The sequence below is a fragment of the Antennarius striatus genome, chromosome 20, assembly GCF_040054535.1.
Source record: "Antennarius striatus isolate MH-2024 chromosome 20, ASM4005453v1, whole genome shotgun sequence".
NCBI lineage: Eukaryota > Metazoa > Chordata > Actinopteri > Lophiiformes > Antennariidae > Antennarius > Antennarius striatus.
In genome coordinates this window covers 15,517,969-15,533,754 of record NC_090795.1, presented here as the reverse complement: position 1 = coordinate 15,533,754, position 15,786 = coordinate 15,517,969, and the positions used below count along the sequence as shown (strand labels likewise).

Genomic DNA, 15,786 nt, shown 5'->3' with positions numbered 1-15,786 from the left:
GTGAAGCACAAGGCAAACACCACAGGAGAAATTCCTGGTGGTGATGAAAAAGTGTTTCCTACCTTAGATCTAAGACGCAAAAGTATGGGCTCACTTGGGCTGTGAATGAGGCATGACTAAAGTAAAGAAATGAAAGAAAGACTTAAGTTTATAAGGGGCCTAAGACAAGATTTCAGTTCATCTTAGGATGCACTTATAAGGGATTTACTGTTGGAGTTTAGGAGTTTAGGAGTTGCGTGCGTTTTTTTCTTTAACATTAAAACAGAAGTTGAAAGAGAAGTGCTTTTTTCATAAACGTGGCTATTAAAATTTCAAACGGTAAAATAACAGAAATTAATTATGTTTTCTTCTGTAGGTTCTGCGGATTACTTTCCCTTTCTTTCATCTGGAAGACAGCGTCAACTGCAACTTTGACTTCCTTCAAATCCATGATGGGGAGAGCCCCTCTGATTTAATTATTGGAAAATACTGTGGTCAGAATACCCCACAGGAGATCCACAGCTCACACAATTCATTGTACTTCTGGTTCCACTCTGACCACTCTGTAAATGCTGGTGGCTTCACAGTTGCTTGGCAGTCTCAAGATCCAGGTAGGATATATAATTTCATTTGGCTAAATTGCTGGATTACTTTTTAAAATTATTTATATTACTAAAGCAATGTTTAAAGTGAGAAATTGTCCTTCAAAATTTTATTTTGAGAACATGAGTAAAGAGGTTATCAGTTTGAATCCAAATGAAAGAGATCATTTTTAAAAAACTATTGATGTTCTCAGTCTTAACCAAGGTAGATCCAAAAAGGACACACACACATCAATCAATCAAGTTTTATTTACAAAGCGCTTAGTCATGGCAACAGACATTTCAAAACGTTTTAACAGACAGAAAAACACAACTGAACCCTTCAGAGCAAGTATAAATGACAGCGGCGGGGAAAGACTCCCTCAGTGAGGAAGAGACTCCAGGCAAGACCCAGACTCTTTTGGGCGACCATCCGCCTTGACTGGTTGGGTGGAAAAAGAAATAAAATGAAGATAAGGACACAATCCCTCTGCTCATTGGAGAGACCGTAATCGTCTCGTCTGCAGCTGCTTATCCAACTTGCGGTAATAGGTGTTGCTGGAACTTCTCCCAGCTTATTGCTACAGGCAAGTGTGTCTGTGCATGCGTGCGTGCGTGCGTGCGTGCGTGCGTGCGTGTCTCTCACCTGCATACCCACAGGCATGCAGGTCAGGGCGAGGTATTAACAATTTTCATATAGGGATCAATACAGTAAATTAAAATTAAAAAAAACATTAAATTAACAGGCCACACTATGATGCATGTATGTGAAGATGCTCCACACTGTCCATGAGTTGATTTTCATGAGGAGGTGCTGAGGCATTTCAGCCTTCTTCATACAAAACAGTCATTGGGTCTTGCTAGTGATATGCAAAGAGAGTGTTGTCCAGGAGAGGTGTTGTGAACTCCCAGAAACTTGTAGGTGGTGAGTTTTTCCACTGTTTTGCCATTGATAGTGACAGGAGCAAGAGCCAGCCTTCTGTATCTCCTGTAGTCCTGTACAATCTCTGTGGCTGTCTTGGTGTTCAAAATCAGACTGTTGGTGGAACACTGGATTATGTGATGTTCGGTTTTCTACTTCACTCTTGTAAACTGAGTCAATTAAAATTTCAAGCATTTCCCACTGGTAGTGCAAAATGCCTGCAGTCATTCAGGCTGCTCGCAGTTTTCATCTTGGGGACTAACATAGCAGTGGTGGATCTGAGGCATGTTGGGGTGACTTATTGTGTCAGGCTGAAGTTAAAAATCTCTATGAACACCTCCACAAGGTAGTCTGCACAAGCCTCAAGAACAAGTCCTGAGACGCCATCTGTTTACATGTATAATACTTTTGCCATTATCAAAGCAGACAAAAAACATGTTAACGTCCACAGCAAACAGCTAGTTGTTTTTAGTGGACAGGGTGATGCACATTTAAAAGTCACTAGTTGACTGTACACCTTGAGTCTAAGATTGTTGTTGTTAAAGTTCTACTCATTCTTACAATTGTATTCACTCTTAGCTATCTAGTTGCGATGCGTCAAGTTGGCTCTGGGAAGGCTGTAGACTACATTGTAGGCCCTGTGTGACACATTTCTGGTATTCAGTAGGTTCCCCACCTTGTTAAATCACGGTTGCTGGTTGGAGAACACAGATTGTTTTTGTGGATGTAACAGTCTCCAATACCATACCAACTGTACCATGAGTATGTACTGGTCCCAATCTGAGCTGTCCTGGAAAAAGACGGTCAAGTCTGAGATTCAAAGCAGTCCTTCAGTTGCAACTTTGCAGTCTTGAAAGACAGTCTTCTTGCGTTGTCGGATTATTTAGTTGCGTGTATGAATGATTTGGAAACTGGCAACATTAGGAAGGAGAGGTGATCAGACTGTCCAAGGGTCCCGCTTTGTTGTCATTATCCATATTAATATATAAACATTGGCCAAATTCTTCTCTCCCCTGGTTGGATATTTAATAAAATGATGGAATTTGAGAAGATCTGATGTGAGATTTTCTCAATTGAAGTCCATGGCAACAACGGTGGTGGGTGTCCTGTTGTTTACTCACAATTGTATGAAGTGGCTCCAATGGTAGTGCATTTTCGATTTTAGAAAATTATTAAAATAGAGCGGGACGTCGCATGTGTCTTCTTGTGACTGGTGGGCTTGGAGAGGACTGCGATGTTTAAATGTAGGAAAATGGCACCAGTCCTTACGGTATTTTCTACATATGTTTGTGTATGTGTGTGTGTGTGTGTGTGTGTCTGTGTGTGTGTGTGTGTGTGTGTGTGTGTGTGTGTGTGTGTCTGTGTGTCTGTGTGTCTGTGTGTCTGTGTGTCTGTGTGTGTGTAGATGCACTCACTGATTTTGTTCATCTGATGTTGCTCAGTCTGAGCTCATCCAGTTTGTTAGTAACTGACTGTAATTTTGTAAAAGGGATAATCAGAAGAAGCAGTCTGAGTAGAGCAGAAGCTAATGTCTTAGCTTCCTCCTCTGCTGACTCCTCTCCAGCCAGCACCATCTGTGGGATTACCCATGTGGATTCCTGTCACTGTGTACTGGTTGTTAAAAATATTGATAGAAAAGAAATTTGAAAAAAACAGACCACGCCGAGCGTCTATGCAAGTTGTAGTGCATCTTGTAACACCTGATCTATGTGTGACATTTGTGGAGTTTGCATGATGTCTCTGTGTTTGTGTTCCCTCTAAAATAGAAATAGCTTATCACAAAGCCGAACCCCAGAAACATGATCCTTCCTGTGAAACCTGTGCCACTGGGCACTGATTATCCTGTCAAGCTCAAAAGAAAAGCTGAGAAGTGACAGAAACCAGTAATATTTCATCTCCTCTCATCTTAGTGTGTGGAGAGGAGTTGACTGCTCCCTACGGCAGCATTGATTCACCTGGTTACCCCGGACAGTATCCACCCAACCGAGACTGTTACTGGACGGTGACAGTGGCTCCTGGCTTTCTCATTACTTTTGCTTTTGGAACACTCAGTTTGGAGCACCATGAAAACTGCAATTATGACTTCCTGGAGGTAACAAATTCTGTTCAATTTGTGATGGTGGCGAACCTCTGAGGCATGCCTGAAAAAAATTTTGGAAAAATTGGACATAAGATTTTATGACCGAAAAATTGTATCTTGTAACGAAATGGTTGATTTAGTTTCACTAACCCTTGCCAAGGAGTTTCATGGCCAATTTTAACCACATTAAAGTGGAAACTTCAGATTACAAATGTTTCATTGCTATGTATTTGTAAATCTTTAACCCTGACTTACACTTTAGCATGAGAAAATGATTTTTTTTAGGAGTCTACAAAAATATGGGATGTGCGTTATTTGCCACCAGCTCACCCTGTCTAGGGTGCAGAAAGTGTGATTATCTTTGTTTTTAATCTATACTAGACATGTGAGCAGAAGCTATTATTCACATACATTATCTGTCAATCAGAGTGAAATCAGTTAGCCGCTCCATGCTCACATATACCCGTTAAAACTCCTCAAGCCTTCCTTCTTCCACTCTACAGCTCAGCTTTGACATTGTTATAATTTGAAGTTGTTGTTCAAGATGTAGTTTTGTGTTTTTAGTGAAAGGTCCAGGCCCATGCTCTGCATAACTATGTGGTGATGTGATATGAACAGAATAAAGCTAACAATAACGGAAATATTTGATTGATGAGGCTGCAGTAGGTAAATTTTGAAAATCACAGTACATTTAGATGGGATCTCATAGTTATTATAAACATTTACAAAGGTGGAAGACATGGTTTCGCTGCAAAGCAGAGAACTAAATACATTTTAAAGAATCATATAAGAGTATCATTTTTGTTGTACTTGTTGCTGTGCTTAATATCTCTTACATTAAATGGTTCCACTGGGACAGTTGTGTGTTTTAGAGCACCTGTAATAGAACATTGTCAACAGAACCAGCCTATAGAGGATCAGGTTTTACAGTCTTTATCCTACTAATTGTGTGGCATTTCCAAATATCATAGATCCGGGATGGTGTTTTGCCAGAGGACCCAGTTCTGGGGAAGTACTGCAGTAGTGGAACGCCTCCCCCCTTACAGACCACTGGTCCAGCTGCATGGATTCACTTTCACTCTGACTTCACCGTCTCTGACCGCGGCTTCCACATTACATACACTACGTCACCAAGTAGGACACATTTTGATAAAAAGGGTTAATAATAAGTGAATTGAAATGAATTTTAAAAAGTGAAGTAATGGAGGAGACAAACAGCACCAAGCTCCTGATCTCCTGTACCTAGAGAACATGTGTCAATCAAGGCCCAGGGGCCAAATGTGGCCCGCCACCTCATTTTATGTGGCCCGCGAGAGCATAAAAGGTCAGAGTGTCTAAAAATAATAGGTCAAAAGTGTGCTTTGACCAAAAACTACATGTCCCGCAATGGAGTAAGTAAGCCTATTTTAATCCTGACAAAAACGTTGGGAAGAAAGTTAAAGTTACTTGTCTTCATTCACTGGCATAGTTTGATCCTTGATTGATGGAGTTATGTGGGTTTCATAACCCAACAAATTAAAAGGATTAATGTTGTAACAGGGCAACAAGTAAACCTATGTTTTCTGTGGAACTGTAATGTTTGTAATAAATTCAAGTCATAAGTTCAGAGTTTTTTAACATTAAGGAGTAGTTACATTTACAGTGGTATGAAAAAGTTTGGGCACTCCTGATAATTTTCCAGATTTTCCTTTATAAATCACTGGATCAACAATTTCAGTTAAATATATCATATAGCAAATGAACACAACACTTCATAGTCAAAAATAAACGACGAAAATCCAGAAGCATTTAGCGGCTGTTATTTCTGCAAAAACAGGCTCTACTAAATACTGATTTAATTTTTATGTTGGGGTGCCCAAGTTTATGTCCCTGCCTACTTTTGTTTAAATAATTATTGCACTCTTTCTGTAAATCCTATAAACTTCATTTCACTTCTCAAATATTTCTCAGTTTGCCTGCTGTATGATAAATTTAACTGAAATTGTTGATCCAAACAACCAGTGATTTATAAAGGAAAATCTGGAAAATTATCAGGGGTAGTAGTATGAAAAAGGGGTAACTTTTTCATACTACTTTATGTTATATTATATCGAGCTACATTTACTTACATTTATTAGTTCCATCTGGCCCTTTGAAGACAACCGTTATGCTGATGTGGCCCACGGTCAAAATGAGTTTGACACCATTGACCTAGAGTCAAAGACCTCCTCTTGAAGGACCTGCACATTTAACCTGGTGTATGTTTTGTCTTAGGTGACCCTGGTTGTGGGGGTACCTTCACTGACAGTGAGGGCATCATCATTTCCCCGAACTGGCCAAATGACTACAACCACAACCGCCAGTGTATTTATTTGATTCGATTACCAGTTGGTGAGACGGTGTCCTTGAACTTCACACACATGAATCTAGAGACTCACAGCTCCTGTTCTTTTGACTATGTGGAGGTAAGACATAGTTGTGACTCATCAATGTCATCATTTATTTCTTAAAGTGTGTTTATATATATACAGTATATATATACAGTATATACATATACATTATATATACGTGTGTGTGTGTGTATATATATATATATATGTATATATATATAGACAAAGTACTGCTCAAAGACCCCATATGATGATGAAAAACATTGACACACGTTTTCCCTTGCCCGGATGCGGGTCACCGGGGCCCCCCTCTGGAGCCAGGCCTGTAGGTGGGGCTCGAAGGCGAGCGCCTGGTGGCCGGGCCTGCACCCATGGGGCCCGGTCGGGCGCAGCCCGAAAGGACAACGTGGGTCCCTCTTCCCATGGGCTCACCACCTGTGAGAGGGGCCATAGGGGTCGGGTGCATTGTGAGCTGGGCGGTGGCCGAAGGCAGGGACCTTGGCGATCCGATCCCCGGCTACAGACGCTGTCTCTTGGGACGTGGAATGTCACCTCTCTGGCAGGGAAGGAGCCTGAGGTGGTGTGTGAGGTGGAGAAGTTCCGACTAGATATAGTTGGGCTCACCTCCACACACAGCTTAGGCTCTGGTACCAGTCCTCTCCAGAGGGGTTGGACTCTCTTCCACTCTGGAGTTGCCCATGGTGAGAGACGCCGAGCAGGTGTGGGTATACTTATAGCCCCCCGGCTTGGCGCCTATACATTGGGGTTCACCCCGGTGGACGAGAGGGTAGCCTCCCTCCGCCTTCGGGTGGGGGGCCGGGTCCTGACTGTTGTTTGTGCGTATGCACCAAACAGCAGTTCAGAGTACCCACCCTTTCTGGAGTCCTTGGAGGGGGTGCTGGAGAGCGCTCCCACTGGGGACTCCATTGTTCTGCTGGGGGACTTCAATGCTCACGTGGGCAATGACAGTGAGACCTGGAAGGGTGTGATTGGGAGGAACGGCCCCCCCGATCAGAACCCAAGTGGTGTTCAGTTATTGGACTTCTGTGCTTGTCATGGACTGTCCATAACGAACACCATGTTCAGACATAAGGGTGTCCATATGTGCACTTGGCACCAGGACACCCTAGGCCGCAGTTCGATGATCGACTTTGTGGTCGTGTCATCGGACTTGCGGCCGCATGTCTTGGACACTCGGGTGAAGAGAGGGGCGGAGCTGTCAACCGATCACCACCTGGTGGTGTGTTGGCTCCGATGGTGGGGGAAGATGCCGGTCCGACCTGGCAGACCCAAACGTATTGTGAGGGTCTGCTGGGAACGCCTGGCGGAATCCCCTGTCAGAAGGAGTTTCAACTCCCACCTCCGGCAGAACTTCACTCACGTTCTGGGGGAGGCGGGGGACATTGAGTCTGAGTGGACCATGTTCCGCGCCTCCATTATCGAGGTGGCCGACCGCAGCTGCGGCCGTAAGGTGGTCGGTGCCTGTCGTGGCGGCAACCCCAGAACCCGTTGGTGGACATCAGCGGTAAGGGATGCCGTCAAGCTGAAGAAGGAGTCCTATCGGGCCTTTTTGGCCTGTGGGACTCCTGAAGCAGCTGATAGGTACTGGCAGGCCAAACGGAATGCGGCTTTGGTGGTTGCTGAGGCAAAAACCCGGGCGTGGGAGGAGTTCGGTGAGGCCTTGGAGGACGACTTCAAGACGGCTTCGAAGAAATTCTGGTCCACCATCAGGCGTCTCGGGAGGGGGAAGCAGTGCAGCATCCACACTGTATATAGTGGGGATGGGGAGCTGCTGACCTCAACTCGGGACGTTGTGACTCGGTGGGGAGAATACTTCGAAGACCTCCTCAATCCCGCAGACACGCCTTCCCATGAGGAAGCAGAGTCTGGGTTCTCTGAGGCGGGCTCTCCTATATCTGGGGTTGAGGTCACCGAGGTAGTTAAAAAGTTCCTCGGTGGCAGGGCCCCGGGGGTGGATGAGATCCGCCCGGAGTTCCTAAAGGCTCTGGATGTTGTGGGGCTGTCCTGGTTGACACGCCTCTGCAACATCGCGTGGACTTCGGGGACAGTGCCTCTGGATTGGCAGACTGGGGTGGTGGTCCCCTTTTTAAGAAGGGGGACAGGAGGGTGTGCTCCAACTACAGGGGCATCACACTCCTCAGCCTCCCTGGTAAGGTCTATTCAGGGGTTCTGGAGAGGAGGGTCCGTCGGGAAGTCGAATCTCGGATTCAGGAGGAGCAGTGTGGTTTTCGTCCTGGCCGTGGAACAGTGGACCAGCTCTACACCCTCCGCAGGGTCCTTGAGGGGGCATGGGAGTTCGCCCAACCAGTCTACATGTGTTTTGTGGACTTGGAGAAGGCGTTCGACCGTGTTCCTCGAGGGGTTCTGTGGGGGGTGCTTTGGGAGTATGATAAGGGCTGTTCGGTCCCTGTACGACCAATGTCAGAGTTTGGTCCGCGTTGCCGGCAGTAAGTCGGATTCGTTTCCAGTGAGGGTTGGACTCCGCCAAGGCTGCCCTTTGTCACCAATTCTGTTCATAACTTTTATGGACAGAATTTCTAGGCGCAGCCAAGGCGTTGAGGGTGTCCAGTTTGGTGGCCTCAGTATCGCGTCTCTGCTTTTTGCAGACGACGTGGTGCTGTTGGCTTCATCAAGCCGTGATCTCCAACTCTCACTGGAACGGTTCGCAGCCGAGTGTGAAGCGGTTGGGATGAGAATCAGCACCTCCAAATCTGAGACCATGGTCCTCAGGCGGAAAAGGGTGGAGTGCCCTCTCCAGGTTGGGGATGAGATCCTGCCCCAAGTGGAGGAGTTCAAGTATCTTGGGGTCTCGTTCACGAGTGAGGGTACAATGGAACGGGAGATCGACAGGCGGATCGGTGCAGCGTCTGCAGTGATGCGGACTCTGTATTGGTCCGTCGTGGTGAAGAAGGAGCTGAGCCGAAAGGCAAAGCTCTCGATTTACCGGTCGATCTACGTTCCTGCCCTCACCTACGGTCACGAGCTATGGGTCGTGACCGAAAGAACGTGATCCCGGATACAAGCGGCCGAAATGAGTTTCCTCCGTAGGGTGTCTGGGCTCTCCCTTAGAGATAGGATGAGGAGTTCGGTCATCCGGGAGGGACTCAGAGTCGAGCCGCTGCTCCTCCGCATCGAGAGGAGCCAGATGAGGTGGCTCGGGCATCTGGTTAGGATGCCTCCTGGACGCCTCCCTGGTGAGGTGTTCCGGGCACGTCCTACCGGGAGGAGGCCCCGGGGACAACCCAGGACATGCTGGAGAGACTATGTCTCCCGGCTGGCCTGGAAACGCCTTGGGATTCTCCCGAAGGAGCTGGACGAAGTGGCTAGGGAGAGGGAAGTCTGGGCTTCCTGCTTAAGCTGCTGCCCCCGCGACCCGACCCCGGATAAGCAGAAGAGAATGGATGGATATATATATATATGTATGTGTGTGTGTGTGTGTGTGTGTGTGTGTGTTTGTGTGTGTGTGTGTGTATATATATTATATATATATATACTAATTTATAAATGTAGTGTGTTTATTCAAGCATTTTGTAGAACATCATTGTTTCCTGTCATGTATTCTCTGTCAATGATTTCTACTGTCCAGTTGGACAATCAGGGCTATATGGAGATGTTTAGGGCTATAGGGAGACAGTCAGGGCTATATGGAAATGTTTAGGGCTATAGGGAGACAATCAGGGCTATATGGAAATGTTAAGGGCTATATGGAGACAATCAGGGCTATATGGAAATGTTAAGGGCTATATGGAGACAAGCAGGGCTATAGGGAGACATTAGAGCTTTTATGACTTTTAAGACTTTTATGATACATAAATAATTAAACACAAAACTCAGAAGCATGGCAGAAGTTCTGTAAAAATTGACACGTGGATCTCAACACAGTCTCAGCTTTTATGTCAGGCCATTTTTATGTTATGATGATGATGATGATGATGATGATGATGATGATGATAGTGATAATGATGATGAATATGATTATATTGAGGCGGCACAGTGGCGCAGTGGTTAGCGCTGCTGCCTCACAACAAGGCGGACCCGGGTTCCGCTCTGTGCGGAGTTCGCATGCTCTCCCCGTGTCTGCGTGGGTTTTCTCCGGGTTCTCCAGCTTCCTCCCACCTCCAAAAGCATGCGCCTCAGGTTGATTGGCCAGTCCCAAATTGACCGTAGGAGTGAGTGTGTGTGTGAATGATTGTTTGTTTCTATGTGGCTCCGCGGTGCACTGACATCGTGCCCGGAGTGTCCCCCGCCTCACGCCCTGAGACTGCCAGGATAGGCGCCGGCTCCCTCGCGACCTGCATTTGCGGATTAAGCGGGTTAGAAGATGAATGATTATATTGAAATAATTGTATTACTGGTTTTAGTTGTGATTCATTGATTGCCTAAGTACTATTTAATTTCCTTTTTTTTATCCCTGTACTGGCAGCATAAATGTGGTGAGACAAAGAGAAAAGCTGTAGTTATCCATTTATTATTACCACCCGTCCAAAAATATACTCAACCCAAGATCAGAAGATATTTCTGTGGTTGTACTGGGCAGCTTTCTGGTATTACTGCAAGCCAGGCATTCTGTCAGTTAAGCATCTTTGAATAGACATTACAATTGTGTAGTGTTGTAGTGATCCTACCAAAAAAACAGGTCAGTTCTTTACAATTGAAGAAGCTTTGTGGATGACAGCTGAAAAGTCTCCAAGCAACCTTAAGCAAGTCCAGTTGATTATTTTCTTTCTCTTCTTGATTCCTGCTCCTGATGGTGTTGCTATATTTTGAAGTTGTCAGACACAGCTATGAAGTTATTGAATTTATGATATTTGTAATAGTAACATTTAAAATAACAAAAAAAAAAATTTTTTCATCATTATTTTGATTCATAATTTAACAATGACTTTTTCCAGGTTCGTGATGGCAGATTGGAGACAGATCCACTGATAGGGAAGTACTGTGGCAGTACCCTACCATCTCCCATTGCCTCCTCTTCCAACTTCCTGTGGATTCGCTTCAAGTCCGACAGCTCTGTCAGTCACGCTGGATTCAGGGCTGTATATACCGTTGGTGAGAGTCAGACACTGACACACATATAAAATGACATCAATCTTACTTTCTATATGTTCTGTACAGTACTTCAATCATAAAATAATACCCACCATATTTTATTATACACTCTCAAGGAATAATTATTAAATAGTACAGAGGTCAATAATGCCTCTGAATACTCAAAAAATATTCTCACAGTTTATACCACAGTTTCACAGTGTTGTGGTGGCAGAAACTGAAACTGAGTATTTTCAAGAAGGAGGCAGCATTGAATTTATGTCTGTGTTCTGTTGCATGGCTATTTTACAAAGTTAACATGCTAACCAGTTAACTCCAGCCGATCTTGTTTTCAATGAGAGTCTATTAGTCCTCAGCTGTCTCTGACTGTCTAGACTAACAAAAAATTCACAGAAAAACCTAAAAGTGAAAGGAAACATTATTATACTCATCTATTTCCATATCTTTCCTCGTCCCTCATCCTGGGATTAAGATGTTGCCTGTGCTAGTTCCCTCTGTTGTACACTGTTGCCTATACTAGCTGTCCAAGGTCGCTGTGCAGTTAGATTTAGTTAGCTTCAGGTTCCAGCCACACTACTGTCTAGTGATGTGAGAAAATACAGCAGTTCCAAAGTGAAAACAGGGATTTGTGTCATTTGTATGTAAATTTGGTTTAAAATTGTCTTGATAATGATGGAGTAACATGATGGAGTAAATCATTATAAAATAGATCAGTCTATTCCTGAAGCCACTGACCAGCCTGTTACCCCCTCTCTCCCCAGCTTGTGGAGGTATTTTTTCTGGGACTGGGCAGATACGTTCTCCCTACCACCCCAATGCCTATCCCCACAACAAAGAGTGTACATGGGTCATCAACCAGCCAGAGGGTTATGTGGTCACCCTCAACTTCCTGTCATTTGATGTTGAGGGAGGTTCCTGTCGATATGACTATGTTGAGGTAAATGAATATCAAGATAATTCGTAAAATAAAAATGACTTAATCTGCTGTGTTTTATTTCAAACTGAATGAAGAATGCACACTATTGCAAATTAAAAAATAAACCTAGAGAAAGTAAATGGATGAAAACAAAATGTTTTCAAGGGAGCCCAAGAAGAGGAAATGTACTGTATGTATGCCTTTCTCAGAGCTCTGTACTCTTATGAAGTAGAAATTCTGTCAAGCTAGGACATTGTATGAATGAATTTTTAGAATAATTAAACGCAAAATGCTGTTTTTATACATTCGCAAAAAAAAATCTCAATAATAACAGAACTGATTGAAATACTTCATTGATCCCAAGAGGAAAAATTCTTGTTTGCATTTGACTCATCCCCAAGGAGCAGTAGGCAGCCCTTCAGAGACCAAGTTGAGGTTGAGTATCTTGTTTGAGGATACATTTGCAAGTTAACTGTAGGAAGTGTAAAACCTCCAACCTTCTAATAGGTGGATGAAGCAGCACAATTATAAATGGAACAGAGAGATAACATCCACAAAACTTGAGGTAAACATGCTGACTGGTGGGCCAGAAAGAGTTTGTAAATGTGACAAGTGGGCCAGCTGAGGAGCAGCTGGGTGAACTGTTTATTAGTACTCATGAAAATGACAAGTGAAAACCATTATGTAAAAGGTTTTGGTCTATAACAAGCAAAAATCATATGGATGCAAGGCCAATTTTTAAAGTTATTTTAAAACTGCATGTATTTCATAATAGTAGATTTACTGACACTTTCCTGCCCTACTTTTAGAGATACTAGGAACCACTAATGAGCCAGTATGTTGAGAGTGTAATGCACTAGATGTATTGTATGGAATTAAACGGCCCCTCAGATAGGTAGGTGCCTGGCCATGAAGGGTTTTGTAAGTGAGGGGGGGTGTTTAAAATCTATCCTAGCTTTCACAGGGAGCCAGTGCAGAGAACCCAACAGGAGAAATGTGGTCTTTGCTACTGGTGCAGTTTAGAACACTGCCTGCCGTATTCTGGATTAACTGAAAGGTCTTCAGTGACTTTTGGGAGCAGCCTGAGATTAATTTCTCTGCATCATTCTGTTTTAAAAAATGTCTGTTTTTAAAAATGTTATACAGATGGAAAAAAGGCAGTTCTAAAAATCTGTTTTTGTGTGAGTTAAACAACAGATCCTGATCAAAGATGGCACCTAGATTTCTCACAGTGACAACATCCAAGGCGATTACATCTCTAGATACTACATCCCTACTGGATTTTGGGCTGAGCAAAATGACTTCAGTTTTGCCAGAATTTAGATGCAAAAATGTTATTGGTCATCCAATGTTTAATCTCTTTAATACACTTCTGTAGTCTGGCCACCTGATTGACTTCATCAGGTTTAATCAATGGATACAATTGCGTATCATCAGCATAACAATGAAAGTTGACGAAGTGTTTCCTTATCAATTTACCTAAAGGAAGCATGTATAAGATAAACAGTTTTGGTCCAAGAACCGAGCCTTTAGGAAATTAGTAGCTAACTGTAGTGGACTGGGAGGAGTCATTATCAACATTAACAAACTGGTAATGGTCAGTTAGATTGGACTTGAACCACATCAATGCCGATCCCTTAATACCAACCGTTTTGTCTATTCGTTTCAAAAGAATATTATGATCCATTATATCAAATGCTGCACTAAGATCCACGACAAGCAGTAGAGAATCAAGTCCTCTGCCTGAAGCAGTTAGAAGATCATTGTTAACTTTGATCAATACCATTCCGTACTATGATGTTCCCGAAAACCTGATTGGAAAGTCTCTCATATAATGTTGGATTTAAGGAAGTCACATATTGTTGATAAGTGACTATTTTTTCCAAGATCTCAATACTAAGCTCATATGCACTGTGGTTCTTTGTCAGTCTGGATACAGTACTGAACAAAAATGTGTGGTTGTTTTAGGCAAGAAAATCACACACGCTCACAGTCACACATATTTGACAATATTTTAGACAATTTGGAGTGACCAGTTCCCCTAAGCTCCATGGTTTTGGAGGTGGGAGGAACCAGGAAAACCTGGAGAGAACTCACACAGGCAGAACATACAGTGGTGCCCAACTGACATATTGGTGCTTTAGACTTGTGATCAAATAAATCACCATGACAATGAGTGCATTACTACATCTTCTCACACCTCACTTCCCAGCTCACTTCAACACATCTTTTCTTTCCTCTCTAACACAGCCAAAGCCTGGTCCACCTTTTTTTCATCAGTCCATGCCAGCATTGTGCCATTATCAGAGATATTTATGAGTTAGTATCAGTGCTAATCACTGTGCCAAAGTGCTCACGTTTGCTTTGCCCTCATGAATTTATGTCTCTGTTGCTTGTAACTGTTATGAGTCCTTGAGTGTAACTGGTTATCCAGAAAAGCAGCTTGCTTGCTCAAGTCAAATCAATTGTTCGAATAGGCCTAAGCAGAACTGATTTTTGATGGAGGGGGCAGGATCAATATGTGCTAATAATGCGTGTTTTTTTCATCCTCCAGGTCAGGGATGGTTCCATGCCTAGCTCACCACTGTTGGGGACATTTTGTGGCAGTAATATTCCCCCCTCCCTTCAGTCCACGCAGAAATCCATTTTCATCCACTTTAAGACTGACTCGTCCATCAGTAACCATGGATTTGAGGCTGCATATGGCTTTGCCTTGGAGGGTGAGACTAGTATATATTATTATTCACTTTGATTGGTTTCATTATTCAAAAAGTTGCCTGACTCTGACTGCCCCTGGGCTACATCTCAATAAACAATATTAGCTGTAATAACAGCAGCCAACTGTTGAAAGGACAATCTTTATTTATTTACAGTAATTTAAGTTTTCACCATAGTAAAACCTTCACTTAATTAGATTTGATTCAGTTTGATTATTTAATGTAAGTCAATTCAGCTAAATGTATTTAATATGATTTAACCTAAATACAAACCAATTATGTCCAATATTTACAAAAACAATACAAACGCCATATGCTCATTCAACACAAACTACATATGTGAACACAATGAACACAAACACTTTGTGTTGATAAAATATTAATATTAAATTTGTGTCCACTTACCCCTATTTCCCAACACAATGTAATCCACATTTTATATTTTACACTTTAGATACTTTTTTTGGTTTTGGCCCCAGACTGTAAACTGTGTCAGGTTCATCATGATGATCTGTAATTGTGACCAGGTTGTCCTACTTTGTTTGAGCAGGTTGTGGTGATACCTTGACTAGTCCTACAGGCACTATCACAAGCCCTGGCCACCCCAATAACTACCCTCATGGTGCCAACTGCACATGGTACATCAGTGTTGATCCTGGCAACCTGGTGCGGCTGTCGTTTGACTCCTTTGACCTGGAGTACCATGTTAACTGTAACTTTGACTACCTCGAGGTGTATGACAATGGTACTGTACAGACTGGAACCAAGATTGGCAGGTATCTGACATCCTCTATGTATATGTGTCTGTTTGTGCATGTTTAAACATGTGCATGTCCAGCTTACTCAAATTAAACTTTTTTTTTAATTCCTTAAATAGATTCATTTGTTGTAGTTCCACTTCTTTTACTTTTTGTTTGAAATATTTGTTTGTCTCTGCCTTTTAATTTAGTTTGACTTGACCAGGATATAGCAATTTATCATTTATGTAAAAAACATTAAATGTTTCATGAAAATTATCATCTATTTGTAAAGAGGAATTTCTACTATTTATGACAGAACATTTAAAAAATACCAGAAAAGCTCTAAAAAAAGCGAATTTAAAAAATCTGAAAGTCAACTTTTTACAGGAGAAGCCTTCTCTATGTCATTGTG

General features: G+C 43.0%; 1 protein-coding gene across 1 annotated transcript in view; it reads left to right on the top strand.

Annotated features, from left to right (window-relative positions):
- cubn (cubilin (intrinsic factor-cobalamin receptor)) overlaps positions 1 to 15,786 on the top strand; it is a 95,409-nt gene that overhangs the window by 18,927 nt on the left and 60,696 nt on the right. The window contains exons 14-21 of the mRNA XM_068304593.1: positions 356 to 590; positions 3,393 to 3,574; positions 4,534 to 4,696; positions 5,816 to 6,006; positions 10,845 to 11,001; positions 11,763 to 11,938; positions 14,472 to 14,637; positions 15,185 to 15,410. Of these exons, the coding sequence (XP_068160694.1) occupies positions 356 to 590; positions 3,393 to 3,574; positions 4,534 to 4,696; positions 5,816 to 6,006; positions 10,845 to 11,001; positions 11,763 to 11,938; positions 14,472 to 14,637; positions 15,185 to 15,410 (1,496 nt within the window). The remainder of the gene's footprint in view (positions 1 to 355; positions 591 to 3,392; positions 3,575 to 4,533; positions 4,697 to 5,815; positions 6,007 to 10,844; positions 11,002 to 11,762; positions 11,939 to 14,471; positions 14,638 to 15,184; positions 15,411 to 15,786) is intronic.